Source organism: Aquarana catesbeiana, linkage group LG02, assembly GCF_042186555.1.
Source record: "Aquarana catesbeiana isolate 2022-GZ linkage group LG02, ASM4218655v1, whole genome shotgun sequence".
Classification (NCBI taxonomy): Eukaryota; Metazoa; Chordata; class Amphibia; order Anura; family Ranidae; genus Aquarana; species Aquarana catesbeiana.
Genome location: NC_133325.1, coordinates 707,202,589 through 707,222,301, shown reverse-complemented (window position 1 = coordinate 707,222,301; position 19,713 = coordinate 707,202,589). Strand labels below are relative to the sequence as shown.

The window sequence follows — 19,713 nt, the reverse complement described above, 5'->3', positions numbered from 1 at the left end:
GGGTTAGGGGCATACAGGTGGGATCCATACATGAGAAAGTGGCTTTATACGCAGATGATCTCATTCTTTTTTTGAATGACCCTGCTCAATCCCTCCATGAAACGCTGACCATTCTTTCAAATTTCAATAGTTGCTCGGGACTCAAAGTGAACTGGGAAAAATCCCAAATCTTACCGATAGATATAGCCGCAAAGGACATAGCAGATCCCAACCTTCCCTTATTATGGACAGACAAAATTAAATATCTAGGCATCCACATTTCCACATCTACCTCTGATTATTATACCCTTAACTTTGAACCACTGATACAAATGATGAGGACAAGACTGAAGGCTTGGGCACATCTCCCCCTCTCTCTAGTTGGGAGGATTAATTTATTCAAGATGAAACTACTGCCCGCTTTTCTCTATGTTCTTAGACACGCCCCTATCTGGATTCCAAAAAAAGTTTTTTGCCTGATAAATACCATTCTATCATCTTTTCTCTGGGGAGCCGGTCAGCCGAGATTTAGGCTGGCGGTGCTACAGAGACCTTGGGGGGAGGGAGGCCTGGCTTGCCCTGACCTCCATTCTTATTTTGTGGCGGCTCTATTATCACATGCCCACAACTGGCTAGTCTCTGATGAGTCCAATGCAGCAGTGGTTCTAGAAGCAGCACATCTGGGGTCATACGAGGCGCTACGGAACTTACTTTACCGGGGTCCTAGGGCTCCCTTCCCTCTTACAACGGCAATGAAGGCGGTTATACGAGCGTGGTCGGTGGCCAATTCCATGCGCCCCATACCTTCTGGACACATATCCCCGCACAGCCCTCTTTGGTTTAACCCACAATTGTCAGAATTTGGGTCCATTCCTGACCCTAGTATATGGGCATGCAAGGGCATCAAATATATAAATCAGATCTGTTTGGATGGCCGAATGCAGACTTTTGACGGGTTGAAACAACAATATGATTTACCCAACTCTCACCTGTTTAGATTCCTGCAGCTTAGACACGCCTTCAACACCCAGTTTGAGCATGCCCAAGTGGCTTTTTACACCTCAAATCTGGAAACTCTGCTCAGGGACGAAACTCTAACTAAGCCCTTATCCACCATATATAAAGCGTTACTCCCTAACGTACACACGGGATTAGAAAACCTTAAGGCAAAGTGGGTGATTGATTTCCCTACACTAGACACAGAAGATTGGGAGGAACTGTGGGAGTGCCCCTTCTCACAGCTAGTATCAGCTAGAGACAAGTTAGTGCAGTTTAAAATAGTACATAGGATATATTACACACCCGTGTGTCTACACAAAATATATCCATCTATTCCTCCCTCCTGCTGGAGATGCAACTCATCCTCAGCGGATTTCATACATATATTTTGGAGCTGTCCTCAGATCGAAATTTTTTGGGTTGAGGTAACCAATTTTATTTTGACTGTCACCACTGTTCCTGTACCACTGTCTGTAGAGGTATGTCTGCTGGGACTTGTGGAACCCCTGGCCCCAAGCCGGACTATTAGAACCCTGCTAGGATTACTACTTTATTATGCCCGTAAGTCGATAGTACTCAGATGGAAGGCCTCATCCGCACCCTCATTACAATTTTGGAAGAGGTTAGTGAATGCGGCTCTACCATTATACAAGGCTACCTACCTGTCACGTGGATGTGCCAAAAAATTCCACAAAATATGGGATATTTGGACGGATTCCCTGTCCACTAATGCAGACTCGATGGACGATTAGTAACGTTCTACTAAGTACCGTGAATGACCCAAGAGGCATCTCCAATCTCATAACACCCCTGAGATGCTCGGTCAATAGTCAGGGGGAGGGGGGGGGATGCAATTATGTATCTATAATGTACACTTAATTTCACAAGAACCTAAAGTGAGCTTTGTAAGATATATGTGGAATTGAAGAATTGCTTTGAATTTTCTACACAGGTGGTCGAGCGTACAATGGTTTAGGTAGTTTATGTCTGTTTTTTTTTTTTTTTTTTTTTTTTTTTTTTCTTCTTTTTTCTTTTTTTCTCATCTTACATCTAGTTTTGTAGTTGTAGTGAACGAGCCTGGGTATGCCCAATAGGCTCTGTATTGTTTTGTTCTCACTTAAAATTATAATAAAGATAACTTTTAAAAAAAAAAATATTAAAATCACCAAAAATTCCAGCAGTCAATCAGTGACTGGATTCCAGTGAATCTATGTTTTTAATTAGGAGAACTGTGGGTTTCACCATGCTGATCATTTACATATACTCCTGAGGAAGATCAATTGAAAACGCGTTGAATCTACATGTGTATCATATTGGATCTATACAACTGGATTTTACCTGAATGTTTATAAAAAAAAAATGTTTTTTTTTTTTTTTTTTTATATGCAGTGTTCTTCTTGCTTCTATATGTCCCTCTGAATGTCCTTGGCTACTAGTACTTATGTTTGTATTTTTAATTGAAGTCTTTGTTCCCGTTGGGGAGTTTTCCTCTCATGCGCTGTCCAGGAGACAGAAGGTGAGGGAAAATCCCACCACTGACAACTGTCACCAGAACCAGTGGTGAGGGGATTCCTCTACATGGAGATACCCATTCCAGTGACAACGCTAAAATTGTGATTTCTTCTGAAAATTTACGCCCACTTCCTCTTGTGTCGCTTGCACAACAGGAAAGGAAAACAACAACTCTGGAAAAAGGTCACAGCCAGCAATAAAATCCTGACAAAAATTGTTACCCTTTTCACTCTGTCCAAAACAGAGGCCTTGTTCAGGCAGTTGATCCAAGCTTTTACCCCCATTCCTGACAGCCTACCTACAACTTTACTTGGTGGATGCACAGGTACCTCCACATTGCTGTGCCTCTGATGCAATTTGAATTTAGCATGTTGCGATAGGCAGGCATTCTGCTTGGCAAACACACCCATTGAAGTAAATGGGACCGTGTCGTAAGAGCATTCTAACCACATGGCACATGGTTGAGGCATGGTATTGCAATGTACAATACCCCTTGTAATTGAGGAAAAAAGAAAAAAGCAGGCATTCAAGATGCAGAAGTATTACCTTCTGAACACCTGCAAATCTCTGGAGAGTAATCCACTGCCGCCAATGTGAACTATTCCAAAGAAAAAAAGATTCTACTTTAAAGAGTCTGGAGTTCCACTTTATAGTCAAAACCCATAATTCTGCTAGTCATTTGCTTGATATATACACCTCTGCCTAGGTCAGCTTTACTGCCTTCTTGGTCAGTTCAGAACTCATTAAACAGAGATTATGATTATGATTTACTGTCCAATGAGGAGTTTGGAGGCAGAGAGGTGACACATTAAGCCGAAGTGCAAAACCATGACAATAAATCTGCCTGGCTGTGTGAGAAAATACGTGTAAATCACAAGTCCGATGGTACAGAACTACAATTCCTTTGGCAGGTATAACAGTACAAAAATATGTATTTCAACTGTGTATTTAGTCATTTTCTTGCAGTTTTGCTTTAAGGCCTTTAACTTGAAATGCCTAACATGCATGCAAAATAGCAGTGCATTGTGGGGAAAAACATACATATACACGTTACATGATAGTAGCCCAAGGACTAATTTCAGTAATACAATCCATGCATGTTTATTTTACCAGTACCAGGGACACCCTACCCCCTAAATAAATACAAAATGGAAATTTTAGCTGCTTTACCGCTCCTACAAAAAAAATGCTTTGAAACGTCATGCTATCGTAGCCTTAATTCATCAAAACTGCCATAAATCATGGTGTTATTAGGCTTTCAGGGCAGAAATAATATTTAAACTAATGAAAAATAGAAGATAATATATTTCTTTGAACTAGGGCTTCAATAACTGCCAGTCACCTTGTATGTTCTCACTCCTATTCCAGACATTGCACTTTTGTTACAGCATAGCCTTTCCAGTTGAACTCTATCTGCTTTCAATTAAAATGTAAAATGTACACTTGGAAAGGCTAATATTTTAGCCATTTACAAAGATGTCTCTCTGAAGGCCGAAGTGGTAGAAATCCATTTTGACATGTGGACATGATGTCAGCTCTTGGCTGGGTGCAGAGCAGGATATTGTCCTGATTTTTCATTACCTTTGCTTCTAAATAAAAATGTATTGTGGCTCGTTTTGGTGATTAGTCATGACTGCGGCATGACTGCATAGCCCTAAATGACCGATGTGGCCAATAAGATTTATGGTGGGCACAGAGGGAACGACGAATGATGGTATATCAGCCTTCCATCTCATTGTCAATATTGTAAAAAAATATTATAGTCTGATGTCTGTATGTGCTTATTACATACAATAAAAGTATAAAATACATATTTATTTCACATACCTTTATTGTTATTCATATTTAAATGTCAAACTGTCCAGCAGAAGACAAACAAACACTGTCAGGGGGACTTTTGCAGTTTAAGATGTTTTTAAACCAGAACGATAAAGGGAAACCTCTGTGATATTATTAATACATGTACTTGCTCCATACAGGTAAATAAAATATTTTTAAGATGATGAATTTAAAGTGGAACTTTACTCATAACAACCTGATGAAAAAAAGAATGTTCTTTAGCAAGGAACATATATTCCACATTAATAATTATGCTACCAAAATTAGTGTGTGCTGTAAATTGCCTCCAGCTGCCATTTTGCTGAAGCCCAGAGCTCCAGCGGTAAACCATATAGTGGAATCAAATCCATCAATTTAACGGTTTCAAAAAACAGCCACATTTCTGGAATGCTGGGATTGCTAACTGTCACATTTGCTTGTTTCCTCAACCAAACTGTCAAATCATCAAATGGCTGGTGACCTAATTGATCACATGTGCAACACCATGGCAGTTGCAGATCAAACAGAAGCAGCTTTCCTTGGCTGTAAAGGATAGGAGGGTTTCATTCCACTTTAAGGTTGTCAGCAGATCGGCCTCTACAAACTCGGCAGTGCCTAAAAATGGAGCGCAACTGAGCATGTGCAGAGCAGGTGAGATAGTGAATTACTGTATTTTAACCTCTTCAGATCCGCGCTATTGCCGGACCTACATTGCCGGGATGATGTCTATTGACGTCGCCCCGTGCACGAGCGGCCTGAGCGCCCCCCTGCAGGGCGCACGCGGCGCGCTCGGTGATCAGCAAGTCTATGAGACTCGCCTGATCACAGATCAGAGTAAGGAGTCGGTCCCGACCCCTTACCACATGATCAGCTGTCAACCAATGACAGCTGATCATGTGATGTAAACAGAGCCGGTAATCGGCTATTTTTTCTCCTCGCGCTGACAGCGTGAGGAGAAAAAAAAAAGCCGATCACCGGCGGCCGTGAGAGGGACATCAGTCCCGATCACGGAGATCATCTGTGCCCCCTGCCAGTGACACCTAGCAATAGGCAGCAGTGCCGCCTACCAGTGCCCACCAGCGTCACCCATCAGTTCCAACAGCGCCACCTATCAGCGCCCACAGTGCCACCCATCAGCGCCCACAATCAGTGCCACAACAACAGTGCTGCACATCAGGGCCACCTATCAGTGCCCATCAGTGTCACCTACCAGTGCCCATAAGTGCCCATCAGTGCCACCCATCAGTGCTACCTATCAGTGCCCATCAGTGCCACCTATCCGTGCCACCCATCAGTGCCGCCTTATCTGTGCCCATCAGTACCGCCTTATCTGTCCCCATCAGTGCCGCCTTATGTGTGCCTATCAGTGCCGCCTTAACTGTACCTATCAGTGCCGCCTTAACTGTGCCTATCAGTGCCACCTTAACTGTGCCTATCCGTGCCCATCAGTGCAGCCTATCAGTGCCCACCAGTGCCGCCTCATCAGCGCATATCAATGAAGGAGAAAAATTACCCGTTTGCAAAATTTTATAACAAACTATGAAACATGATTTTTTTTTCAAAATTTTCCATCTTTTTTTGTTTGTTTAGCAAAAAATAAAAATCCGAGCTGCGATTAAATACCACCAAAAGAAAGCTCTATTTGTGTGAAAAAAATGATAAAAATTTAATTTGGGTTTTATGTGTTGTATGACCGCGCAATTGTCATTCAAAGTGCGTCAGCGCTGAAAGCTGAAAATTGGTCTGGGCAGGTGGGGGGTTTAAGTGCCCAGTAAGCAAGTGGTTAAACAGTATAGAGTCCAGGGGTAGGCAACCTGGGGGTAGGCAACCTGGGGCCATGCAGCTGTTGTGGAACTACATTTCCCATGAGGAATTGCAAGGCTGATAGTTACAATTACTCCCAGATGCATGATGGGACTTGTAGTTCTGCAACAGCTGGAGGTCCCCTGGTTGCCTACCCCCGGTATAGACACTTATTTTTAATGTTTTCCATAGCTATACCTGCAAAAGGGCCCATCCTGAAGTGATCTAGCAGGACTTAATTTTCTGACTAAAGTTCCACTTTAAAGTTTACCTTCAGCCAGTTTTAGTAACCACCTCATCCACCTCGCCTTCACCACCTTCATCATTTAGCAAAATGTTTGAAAAAAATGCTTTGAAAACAGTTGGTAAGAGTCCACTGTTCTTCTGGGAGTTGGAGACTAGTGATCTAGTGCTGCAATATATTACTGCCTTGAACCGGTTATCCTGTCGTGACCCCAAGATGTCGCAGATGTCTGCTGAAGCAAGGTCGCTTTTTGCCTGCTGGAGCCCCCTCCACTACTCCCCCACAAGTCATTGTGCAAATCTCAACCATATATTTTGTTGACTCTTATCCAGAGCCACAAATCAGACATCTAACTGAGACTTTGACACTTTTTTGGGGACCAGTGACACAGTGTTCAGTGCTAAAAATATGCACTGTTACTGTACTAATGACACTGACAGGGAAGGGGTTAACATCAGGGACGATCAAAGGGTTAAATGTGTTCCTAGGGGGTGCTTGCTAACTGGGGGGGGTTGCTCTGACTGGGGGAAGACAGAGATTGGTGTTTCTGCTTTTGCCTCTCCCGGAAATGATCGCGGGTGGCCAGTGGACCTGCTAATTGAAATCCTGTGTCCAATCAGTGCGCGATCGCGCCTCTGGCAGCGGTGGCGCGCACGCCCCCCAGTGGCTATTGCCCGAAATGACAGGCAGGTTCGTGATTTTGCGCAAGACCTGCCGCAGTAAATATGCAGTAAGCAAGTGGTTAAAGTGCAACTAAAGTGTACATAAAGCCATTTAGCCTTTTCAGACAAAGTAAGGAAGGATTAGCAAGTCTGTGAAGTTTGTGTTTGTCTTTGCTGGGGAGATTCACCTTATTTGTCCTAGGATAAATAGTAACACCATCACAGAACAAGAGAGGGAAGATCCAAACTTTTCAGGTGCCACCAGAACAGGCGTAAAAGGATGAATTTTCTGTTGTATCAACAATTTGTTAAAAGGGATTTCACTTTCTTTTGAGAGATTTCCTCTCGCTCTTTGTTGTGGCTATGGCACAGAAAGTGAAGGAAAATTTCCCCAATGGAACACAGATGGTGAGAAAACAAAAAAGAAAAACTGTTGGATTTTAACTGTGCTTACTCTATTCAAAACTACAACAAAAATTATTACCTCAACATACTTACAATACAGTAAATGACATTTAAAACAAGCCTTTACTGAACTCTTTAGCACTGTGGAGTAATTAATGCTCAGTTTATAGCACTTTCTGTTGGCAGCTTAGCTCCCCCTTTCCAGCAGAGATCACGCTTTCTGATCTCCAGTGTAAACAGAGTAGGAGTCTGGAAGGGGTTAGCAGGATGAGCTGATCTGCTGAGACAATGACTTGTAGGACCTGGGTGTTAATGCATTGAATAATGAGGATGAATTTCTCCAAAGTGCTTGCAGCTACAGTGGTTGCAGAGAGAAATACTACCTTACACAAGTAGCAGTGATATCATCACTGTGTAGAGAGTAGAGCTATGGGTGAGATCCGGCAGGTCTACCCACTTAGAAGCTGCCACCAAAAAACAATAAGAGAGGGGGCGTGGGAACCCAGTTACTCTGGAGAGATAGCAACAGTGATTTATTACAGGTAGCTCCTGCACACAGGCAAAGTGCAGAGGTTATTTCATGTCAGATTAGTGTACAGATCAGGAAGAAATACACAAACAAGTAAGATTTAAAGTGTTACTAAACCCACAACAGTAAAATCAGTTTGTATATGCAGTAAAGCATGCTTGTTACACTCACTGTGGAACCTAAGGGTTAATTCCCCTGCATTGTGTAAAAAGACAGTTTAATCCTTTATGCACAGATCCTCCTCTTCTTGCATTGTTCCCATAACATGTCAGGATAAAACAGATTTACTGGAGTCAGGCTGCACGTGCTCAGTTTGGTGTATTGCTAGAGAGTTTTTTTTTCTTGGGAGAGTGCATGTGATCAGCACAGGGCAAATCAGCACTGTTCAGACAGAGGGTCAGGGGACCTGCATCCTGATAGGGCAGCCAGTGCAGTATGAAAACCCCTCCTACAAGCTTTAACCCGACACTGATAGAAGTCACAAGACTGCTATATACTGCTGGCGAGAAAAGGTATTTAGCAGTTTATATTTACTAAAATAATTCCATTTCCATGTTTTGTGTGTTGTGGGAGACCAGATATATTGAATGCGGGATCCTGGGTTTAGTAACACTTTAAGTAAGAATTCAAATGCCTCTGATATTTAAACAATGTCTATTTAGCCCAGAGTTCAGCTTTAAAGAAGTAGTATCATCAGAAGTTGGAAATGCTTGTTGAGTCCTCCAGGGGGTGCAGGGCATATAGCACTTGGTCCTGTTTAGAATGATGCAATGATTGCTGAGTTAGCGTGGTTGCCACATCCGCAACCACACTGACAGGCACACAGAGGAGAGCAGGTGACAGACAGTGCACATTGAGAAGAGCCTGCACAAGCTCTGCTCCGCAGGACTGCTGTGACAGGATTCAGGAGCATGTGAGAGGTGAGCAAAAGTCATTCATTCTACAGGGCCCCAAGGTACTTTATAAGAAAGAGACCCACCAACCAGGTATTCTGGGGAAGGAGTACTAGCTGGCTTCTTGTGATGTTGTGAATGATGACACATTGGAGACAAGTACCATCATTCACAAAAACATAAGTTCACTTCAACACATGCCAGCCGCTACTCTAGTCTTGCTCAGACAACTGAGCCTGGACCCACCTGCCTTCTATTCTGACGTAAGAGATAAGAGTAGTAGCTGACTTATGCTGTTTTAGGCGTTGATCCTTGAGAATGATCTCCAGTGCCATGATTCGCAACAATACAAACTAGTACTCTAGTCTCTCTCCCCAGCTGGGTGTGAGCTCAGTCTTTCTTCTGTGTACAAGGAAGATTAAAGATGGCAGAGGGAAGTGCAGAAGAGGCACAGTGCTGAGAATATTAGATTGCAGAGCTGCAGATCTTAGAATTAGGAAGAGGAGGCATCTTTAGTGCTGGCTGTAGCTCCCCCTTAGGAATGCCCACAAATTGGGCTTCAGTCTGGGGTGAAGCTACTGCATAACACAAACAGAAAAGAAATATAATTTTATTTGCAAACAACTGCATGAATCTGAAGGGGATCAAATGATATGTGCACTGGCTGCTATGTGGGATCCAACAAGCATTTTCAACGTCTATTGATAATTCTTCTTTAAAATGTGGTGTAATTACCTTTAATCATTTATATAACCGTCAACTTTTGTACACTAGATAACATTTCAGATCAGTCTGGCAGTGAGTACATGGCCTATCAATCTCTTATCAGGACTAGTATTGTCATGTTAGATGTACTGGTGTTGGGTGGGACAGGTTTTTAGAGAGAACATAAACGACAACAGAACAAAAAAGTCCCGATCTTCAGGGGTTGTCATATTAGAAGGGGCACACTATCAATTAGAGAAAAAATGAACATTATACAGATAGACAGGAGGTAGTGTGATTTGAGAACTTTTTTTTCCTTTTGCGTCTTTTTAAGTTATGGAAATTGTTTTACCCCTGCTGTAAAAGCTCTGTGGATCTGCCCACTGCACGCAAAGCACACTATGTCACATATAACCTTTCAAACACAGTATATGAATGTAACAAAACCTACAGGAAATGTAACATGTCTGCTACATAATTGGTCATTACAGTAGAAGAAAAAGAATGTAAATGGTTACAACCAAAACTTAATTAAACACGAATACTACAATAACATGATTACTTTACATTGACACATTATCTTCACAAACTCGGATATTAATGTAAGACGATCTATTTGGTAAATGTTTAAACTCTGCCTTGTCAAAGCGTTTACTTTATATACACAGAAATACAATATGGTTAGTAAGAGAAGAACGCCAGACCGATGGCTGTATACACAGGCAGCTGCGTATTAATCATCCACGTTTCTGGTGAAGACCAGCCAAAGAACTTACAAAAAAGATAAACAATATGCTCTTTTAAATAAAAGTTATGTGTAGATGGAGATATGTTTTTAGAAGAGTTGTGGTCCTACAAGCCTAAAATACATCAAGTATTACGTAAATGGTGCTCTTTTTGGTTAACTAAATATTGTGATAATCTACAGTTGGGCTCAGAGCAGTATTGTGAGCTCACAGAACAGTCATAAACAAAAACAGGGCTTCGTAAAGGTACAGGGCTCAGCATAAATGAGTACACCCCAACAGATTTGTCAGAAAACCTTTACTTTCTTTTCAGAATCCACATTTTCTATGAGACATAATACTACAAAATTTTCCCACAAATGCGGGCCATTGATTACAACGAAGATTTGTTAATTTGCACACACAAAAAGTATTTTTCCTTACAAATTAAATCAAGACCATGTTGCAAAAATGAATACACCCCCATGAAAAACTTAAGGGCAAAGCTAAATTTTGGACAACAAAATCCTAATTAACAAGACTTCAACTACAGGTGAGTCTATTTATTCATAAACAGGTGTCCAGCAGACAGTGGACTATAAAAGGGCGTTACTTAAAAAAGAAACCCCCTTCCCATTTCATGCTGTCAGCAATGGCACCAAATGGAAGAGAAATGTCACAAGGCCTGAAAAAGGAAACAATTTCTTTACACAAAAAAGGTTGAAGGCTACAAGAAGATCAGCAAAGCTTTACTTATAAGTCAGAATACTGTAGCAAAAGTGATACCAAAATTTAACAATGACTGCAACCATCTCAAAGAGACGTCCAAGTCACCGACGGAAGTTAACATTTCGACAGGAACGTCTTCTGATGAGAAGGGTTAAAGAAAATCGCCATGCAAGTTCACTGCAGTTAGCTAAAGAAGTAGAAAGCCAAACTGGGGTGTTTTTTTCCCGTGACACAATATGGCATACACTGCAGAGGAATGGCATGCATTGGTGTCATCCACGAAGGAAGCCTCTCCAAAAGCCCATGCACAAAAAAGTCTGCCTAGAATTGCCAGGGCTCATGCTGGAAAAGAAGAAGACTACTGGGACTCTGTACTCTGGAGTGATAAGACCAAGATAAATGTTTTTTGAACTGATGACTTCAAAACTGTATGGTGTTGCAAAGGTGAGAAGTGAAAGAAAAATGGATGGTGCCTACAGTGAAATATGGTGGTGGCAGTGTCCTTCTGTAGGGCTGCATGAGTGCTGCTGGTGTCGGAGGGCTGCATTTCATTGATGGTATCATGAATTCACAGATGTACTGCTCTATATTGAAAGAGAAGATGCTACCACCACTCTGTGCCCTTGGTTGTCGCGCACTTTTCCAAAATGACAATGATCCAAAACACACATCTAAGGCCACTGTTGCATTTCTGAAGAAGAAAAGGGTGAAAGTGATTCACTGGCCAAGTAGGTCTCCTGATCTGAACCCAATCGAACACCTATGGGGAATTCTGAATAGACAAGTTGAGCATCATTCTCTATCCAGCATCCAGGCTCTAAAAGAGGTCGTTCTTGAAAAATGATAAAAGATAGATGTTGCAATATGTCGCAAGCTTGTTCTTTCATGCCTTGAAGACTTGGTGCTGTCCTTACAAATCATGGAGGTCATACAAAATACTAGACGTAGTAGTTTTTGTTGTGGAGTGTATTCATTTTTGCATCAACTAATTTGAGCAAAACTGAAGATTTTGTAATCTAAGTTATATTATTAACCTTACTTTCCTGTAATGGAGCTAAACAAATGTTCTATGAAACTTAGTTTTTTTGGAAATTGTTCTTGTGTTCATTGAGATGTTGATTAAAATTTTACGTTTCAAAAGGGGTGTACTCATTTATGCTCAGCACTGTATACTTTAGTCAAAACTGAAAATGAATGACACCCACTGGCCAAAAAAAAAAAATCCTACCCTATATGTAACTTGCAAAAGAAGTGTGACAGGAGTTTATTTTTCAATCTAGGAATCAGCTTAAAGTGGAACTATAGGCAAAACATTTTTTTTTGGAGGGTTATAACCTCTGTCAGAATTTTTTTCACATTCTGTGTCCCATTGTGGGGATTTCCCTTAATTTCCTGTCCCATAGCCAAACAGGAAATCCCTGCAACTTAGGGGAATTCCTTGGGGACCCCCAGGTCACCAGAACTAGTGTCCCCATTGGAAGATTTTCCCTCCATTACTTTTATGGGGACAATCCAAAATGCGGGATTTTTTCTTTAACTTTCACTTTCAATGATGATGGTAAACAGGACATATAGAGAGGGGGGACCTCCCTAATGGGGACACAGACAGCAATAAAAACTGGCAGGGGTTCTAATCCCTCTCCACTCTATCCAAAACTAAAAAAAACTGTTTTGCTATTAGTTATACTTTAAAGCATTCCCACCCACTCTCATTCCACTACTACCCCCTCCTCTCTTACAAATGGGCATTTTTTTATATCTTTTTTTGGAGAACACATCACTGAACTTCCTGCATTCTTGCCTAGGCCAGTGATGGCGAACCTTGGCACCCCAGATGTTTTGGAACTACATTTCCCATGATGTTCAACTATACTGCAGTGCATGAGCATCATGCAAAATATATTTCCAAAACATCTGGGGTGCCAAGGTTCGCCATCACTGGCCTAGGCAAAATGATATATTCAATTGTCCGCAGCCTACTGGGATACACACACCACGCATCCCAGGAGACTTTGTGGTACTCTACAGTGCATGCAGCGCAGCCCATTATCAGTGGCCCAGATGCCTCTTCATGGTTCTTGTAGATGGCTCCCCAACTATGCATTGTGGTGCATGCCTGTCACCTGGGGGACAGCTGCATACAACCAGCAGAGACAGCTGGCAGCCAATGACATCAGAGTAGAAATGGCGGCGCAAGGACCGGGCAAACAGCAGTGGAGTGGTGAATCCCTACAGAATGTCACTGGATTCGCTTGGGATGTTAGTATGTGTTTTGTGGATAACCAATCAAAAAGGAAAGGGGGGGGTGTAGGAGGGGAAGTAAAGTTCCTCTTTAAGGGGGGTGGGGAGTGAAAGGGTAGTGGAATTATTGTTTTAACAGGAGATCATTCTTGACATGTACACAGGTAACACAGTTTACCTGCTCAGGGGGTCAGGCAAAACTGTAATCAACCAGTGCTGAAGGAAAGGCATTCCCCAACAGATATAACAGACTCATTACCACTTTTCCCATATAAACAGAATGATGTTAAAGTGTCAACAGATCCCACCAGATCACAAAAATATCACTAAGGCTAGGATCACAATTGTGCAGGCCATGTGGTCCGCATTTGCTCAGGCATGACAACCTATTCATGTGAATTGGCTGCTGTGCCCCGTGGAACGCAGGAGAAAAGTCCCTGCACTACTTTGGAAATCACAGCCTGCACAGAAACTGTGAGTAGTACTTGTGGTACCCAAGGCGGGTGGTGTGCCATTAGGATTAATGGCACCCACGTGTAGGTCCTGCGTTTCACTGTGTGGGTGGTTGTAATTGGAATTTGTGCAGGTTCACAGCGGTACCACCTGCACAGGTGTGAACCTAGCATAAAGTGATTTTTTTCATTATATAGTTAAAGGGGTTGTAAAGGTAATTTTTTTATTTTTTAAAAATAACAAACATGTTATACTTTACCTTCACTGTGCAGCTCGTTCTGCACAGAGTGGCCCCGAACCTGCTTTTCTGGGGTCCCTCGGCGGCTGTTTCAGCTCCTCCCCGCAAGAACTAACCACCTCAATGCGAGCTCCCTCGCATGGTGGTTAGTTGTTGCGGGCGCGCTCCCGTGATACAGCCGGCGGCTATAGCCGCTCGCTGTATCACTCGGCCCCGCCCCCCAGCGCGCCGCGTCATTGGATGTGATTGACAGCAGCGCGAGCCAATGGCTGCGCTGCTTCCAATCCATCCACTGTAGCCAATCAGCGCCCAGGCTGAGCAGCGGAATGGATGTCGGGAACGAGCAGCCGACTTTCGAGGGGTCAGGTAAGTAAAACGGGGGGGCTGGGGGCGGCGGTATTATCAGTAGTTTTTTCACCTTAATGCATAGAATGCATTAAGGTGAAAACATTTTTACCTTTACAACCCCTTTAAAGCTCAACTCAAGCTCAAGTAGACATAAAGGACAAATTATTGCAGTTCTGTAATTGTTAAAGTGATTGTAAAAGGAGAAGTTTTTTTTTTAATCTTAATGCATTATATGCATTAAGATAAAAAGCCTTCTGTGTGCAGCAGCCACCCCCCCCCCCCCCCAATACTTACCTGAGCCCCATCTCCATCCAGCGATGTCTACGAGTGCCCTGCCCATCCGGGCTCTCCTTCCTGCTTCCTGAGTGGCTGAAACAATCAAACTCAGTTAGCCAATCAGGAGAGAGAGGGGATGGGGCCGAACCGCAGCTCCATGTCTGAATGGATACATGGGGCTGCAGTTTGGCTCGAGTGCCCCCTTAGCAAGCTGCTTGTTGTGGGGGCACTCAACAGGAGGGAGGGGCCAGAAGCTCCAGCCAGTATAAGTATAACATGTTTGTTATTTTTATAGAGAAAAATTTTTACTTTACAATCGCTTTAATACATCTACAAATGTACTAATTTAAATTCAAGCAGAATAAGTGCTTTAATTGGACTTTGTATCAGCCTCAAGCAGTCCCTAAATAGCAGAGCTCAGAGATGGAGAGGGGTAAGCAGCACAAGGAACCAATCAACTTGCAGTATAAGGCAGCATGCCTAATGGAGGAGAGAAAAGAGAGCATCAGGTGTTGCTTCTCCCTTCAATGTCCAGTCATGTCATAGGGAGAAGACCAGTAAGTGAAAGTAATACAGCAGACAAGTACTGGGTTCCCTCCCTTGCCAGGCAGAACTGTGCTGTGTGGCAGACCAGTGAAAAATCTCAGGACTGGATGGACAGCATACAAACCCATTGGCAGATAAGGCAGCTGCCAAATATGTGTTTCAGCTGTGTATGAATCCTGAAATTTAGCTTTAAGTGAACCATTACCTGTTAGAAATAAATACCTTCATATTCTAATTGAATGTCTGCTCATACTTAAAGCGCAAATGAACCCCTTGTTTTAATTGTTTCCCAAAACAGTTACATTCAAGGCATGCTGTCACAGTAATTTGTGCTCTCAGCCATATTGTCAAGCCATCAACTGGCTGGTGTCATAACTAATCACATGTGCATCATCATGAACAATGTAAATCAAACACAGGTTAAGATAGGAACTTCCATGATTGTAAAGGATAGGAGGGTTTACTTCCACTTTAACTTCCACCATCATTTTTTGCCTGCCAAAGTCAGCCAAGGGCTATTTGCACATTTCAGGTTGGTCAGGATCCAAACAACTTACACAGTATAAAATATCCAACCTCATGTGAGTTTGGCAATTGGACTTACATGCACCCACCGGGGGGGGGGGTGATTGCATGCTCCCTATACCTGAAAAGTACCAGAAATCCAGTAGGGCGCCAGCAGGCATACAGGATGTCAGAGTAACAGCAAGGGAAGGGGGTTCTATTAACCAAATCGGATATCTTATACTTTGCCCTGAATGGCAAAGCACAGATTTGCTTCAACCTCTGCAGGTCTTCATTTCTCATGAATGTGTATTTTTTTGTCAAGAAATGTTATTATGCCTCCACCCAAACAGATCTCTCAAACAATCTCAAAGTTATAACCAGTATAAAACCATCAAAATGTTTTTTGTCAGTTGACTTTTTTGGTAATTCCTTATGTATGAAGTGTATGCAAGCTTGCATACAGAAAAAGATTAGATACAATGTCATTGCATAGAAGACCATTGTACAAGGTAGGATCAATATGCCCTGTCCGGTGAGATGTCATCCAGCGGAGCGATTCAGGTGTGAACTGTTAAAGTGCATGAAAGTGGAAATCGCACCTGAACCGGGCTGAAAATCGTACCGGACTCTACTTGAAATTGCACTGCGGCCGGCCTGCACATATGTGAACCGGCTCTATTGAAAAGCCTTTTCGTTCACATGTCATGCAAATCAGATGCAATTCAAAATGCATCCAATTTGCATATACATGATCCGGAGCTAGGAGTGTGATAATTCTGAGGTACATGCATTAGAACAAAGTCCACTGACTTTTAGATACAAAATATGAATAAGTATATACTTAAGCATGCATGAAAATATTGATTTTGTTATGTTTTAATGAACTTGGTGCATATTCCAGTGTAAGGATTACATACAGTATGTGTTCGGAGGATCACCACTATTTTAAAACACACAGGCTAAAAGATGACATTTTATGATGCCCATCTGCTCAAAGAACATATGCACTGAATTTATTGCAACTTCCGTGGCACACAGAGTATTCCAGAAATAGCTTCATGTCACCCAAGTAATTTCTTGTCTGACCGTTCACACAACCACCTTATTAGCTTTAAAGTTTTTCAGAGAGCTAAAGGGTGTTAAAGACTGGTATTCCCACATAAACTGTGGCTGGCACAAATTAACACGGCCATTAAATCCAACTATGCTTGAGAAAGAACAAGTCAACTGTGACTAATTGTGAGCCAAATGACTTCTTAATGATTTCCTGGATCACCATCAAACACAAAAGCAGAGAATATTTGCTACTTAGCTTGTCTATCCTTTGGAACATTGTGGAATTTAAAGAGTATCTGTCATGAGACAAAATACCTATGTGAGCAGACTATATGTTGGTAGCAACCATTCCCACCCAAATGGGCTATGTACTAGGTCTAAGGATTCATTGGCCCAAAACATTTGCACGCCATTAGTTAGGGAATGGTTGCTTCCATTACAGCTGCTCATACAGGTGTAAGAGATTACTGATAAATGCCTGTCAAGTGGAAGGAAGTTCAACCTTCATTCTCTTTGAAAGCTATAGCTGCCACTGGTATCCAGCACTTCCGGATGTGGTAAATGCCAGGTCCTCCAATGCATACGGTGGTGTTCTCACCAGCCACTGTGTCTATATCTTCTTCTACAGCTGTTAGCTGAATTTTTTATGCAAGAAGACCAAGTCGCTTAATAGCAGACCTCTGCTCAAATGTTGTTCAAGATATGTCAACAGTCCTGATGTCATTAATAAGTAGAGTAATAACTAAATAGAAATAGAAGAGATGAATGCTATCCTTTTCTGGACAAGATGCTGCTACAAAATCACTTCAAAGAGGGCCCCATATATGATAGTCTAAACACTTAATTAGTTGACCATTCCTTTCTGTAGAAATCACACGACCAAGTTCCCAGGCCTTCACACATGCAGCCAGACTACAGCAAAACTGGACCAGTAGTACAGAATAGTACAGAAAGCTATTTCAACATTTTTAAGCAGAACTTATTTTTCTAATTGGGGAAGGGTAATTCTTCCCTTTGTCAGATTTTTGTTGCCATGTCCCCACTTGACAGATCTAACCTACTTTTATGCTATGACCACTGTCTCATGAGGAGAAAGTGAGGGGATACTGACAATTGTACAGTTGTCACTGCAACAGGAGTAGAGGGAATAAATTCCAATGGGGACATTTGTTATACGACAATTGTCAATGGTAGGATTTCTGTTTATTTTGAGATGCCCCCTTACTTCCTGTTGTGTCTCTGGAGACTGGAAGTACATGAGATATCTTGAAGATGGAGATATAGACGAGAGAAAAAAACCCCAAGATAAATTGTAACCCTTCCCTAACTATTAAAAAAAAAAAAAGATTTTAGCTTGCTTTAGACTTTAGTCTTTGATATTTATCCAAATAGGTCTGTTGACAAAGTTCTGTGTTAAAATTTGAATAAAGGACCACAAATCTACTATGGGGAAATCTCCTTAATAGAATCTTTATGCACTATAAGAAGCCGAGAGAAATGTGTCCATTTTAATAAGCACTTTCGTTTGCATCTTGATCAAAGTATGCGTATGTACTGTATGTTAAAAGCAATCTTTTTTTTACATGTGAATTTGTGTGCCTGACTGAAATGACTAGGCTCTATGAACTTTGTCTGAAATGACTCCATTCTATGAACCTTGTATCTGTTTCATGCCCCCATACAACAAAATGCTTATGTGGCACCAACGCCATGAGTCCAGTGAAACCAACTCCCTGCACTAGTGGTATGCAGTGCCAACTAACGAGGAACATTTATAGTCCCCACAGAACATCACTCTACAGACACAATATTACATGCTAAAAAAAAAAAAAAGACAACCAACAGCACTCATACCTTACAGAACTTGCACATTTTCCTTTTATGTTACAGCTGGATAAAGTTGTGGAAAAACAGAAGGAAACTCATAAAAGAATGCTCGAGCAGCTGCTCTTGGCGGAAAAATCCCAAAGAGAAACTCTGTACGAACTGGAGGATGAGAAGAGGAAACACACAGAATACATGGAGAAGAGTGATGAATTCACCAACCTACTGGAGCAAGACCGAGAAAGGTAGGACTTCAGTTCTTGATTCAATGAAGCAATGGAGCAATGTATCCAATATAGGTTACATCCTTCCAATCATTTCCAAATAAATGTTGGCTAGCAGGTTCTCAAATTTTCCGCCAACAAAACTTTGTTGTCAGACTTTCCGATCGGGTGTACACAAGTCCGTTGCACAAAAGTTCACGCATGCTCAGAAGCAGAAGCGGCCGGTCTTATAAACTAGCGTTCGTAATGGACAATTAACATTCGTAACTTGGCAAATTATGAAGTCTCCAAATGCAGCACACAATTCTCTTCTTCTTTAATGGGATAATAATGAAGCTGCTTTGCTGGTGATACTGATGGAGTTATTGCAAACTAATTTTCAAAGGCTTTTTTTTCCAAGTGATATCAAGAATAATAATAAAAATAATAATAGTGCTAAATGAAAAACGCAAAAAGAAAATCAACACTCACCAAACTTCTAACACGAAATTAGCAGAAGGAGCCCAAAGGGTGGCGCTAAAGAGCTGAAAAACCACGTAGTACGTCTAGTACGTCACTACGTTCGTAATTGTTGGCCAACATTTGTGTGACCGTGTGTATGCAAGACAAGTTGGAGCCAACAACCTTCGAACAAAATTCTGCGGTTTTGTTGTCGGAAAGTCCGATCCTTTGTACAGGGCATTAGTGTCATAGAAAACTATACAAAGCTAGAACATGATAAAACTCTCTGACATCCACTAAACAGTTTTTCCACCAAGAAATATATATAAAAAAATGAAATCTAATGCCGCATACACACGAGCGGACTTTTCGACAGGACTGGTCCGACGGACTGAGCCTGATGGACAATTCGACCGTGTGTGGGCTTCATCGGACCTGCAGCAGACTTTTTCGGTCAAAAATCTGAAGGACTTTAGATTTGGAACATGTTTCAAATCTTTGCGACAGACTCGAGTCCGGTCGAAAAGTCAGCTCGTCTGTAAAAACCGTAAAAACG

At 41.9% G+C, this 19,713-nt stretch overlaps 2 protein-coding genes across 3 annotated transcripts in view; one reads left to right on the top strand and one right to left on the bottom strand.

The window, feature by feature from the left end:
* The window catches only part of CMSS1 (cms1 ribosomal small subunit homolog), a 507,566-nt gene that overhangs the window by 291,726 nt on the left and 196,127 nt on the right, over positions 1-19,713 (bottom strand). The gene's annotated exons all lie outside the window — the stretch shown is intronic.
* The window catches only part of FILIP1L (filamin A interacting protein 1 like), a 440,288-nt gene that overhangs the window by 238,854 nt on the left and 181,721 nt on the right, over positions 1-19,713 (top strand). The window contains exon 4 of the mRNA XM_073616962.1: positions 18,559-18,737. Coding sequence (XP_073473063.1) covers positions 18,559-18,737 — 179 coding nt within the window. The remainder of the gene's footprint in view (positions 1-18,558; positions 18,738-19,713) is intronic.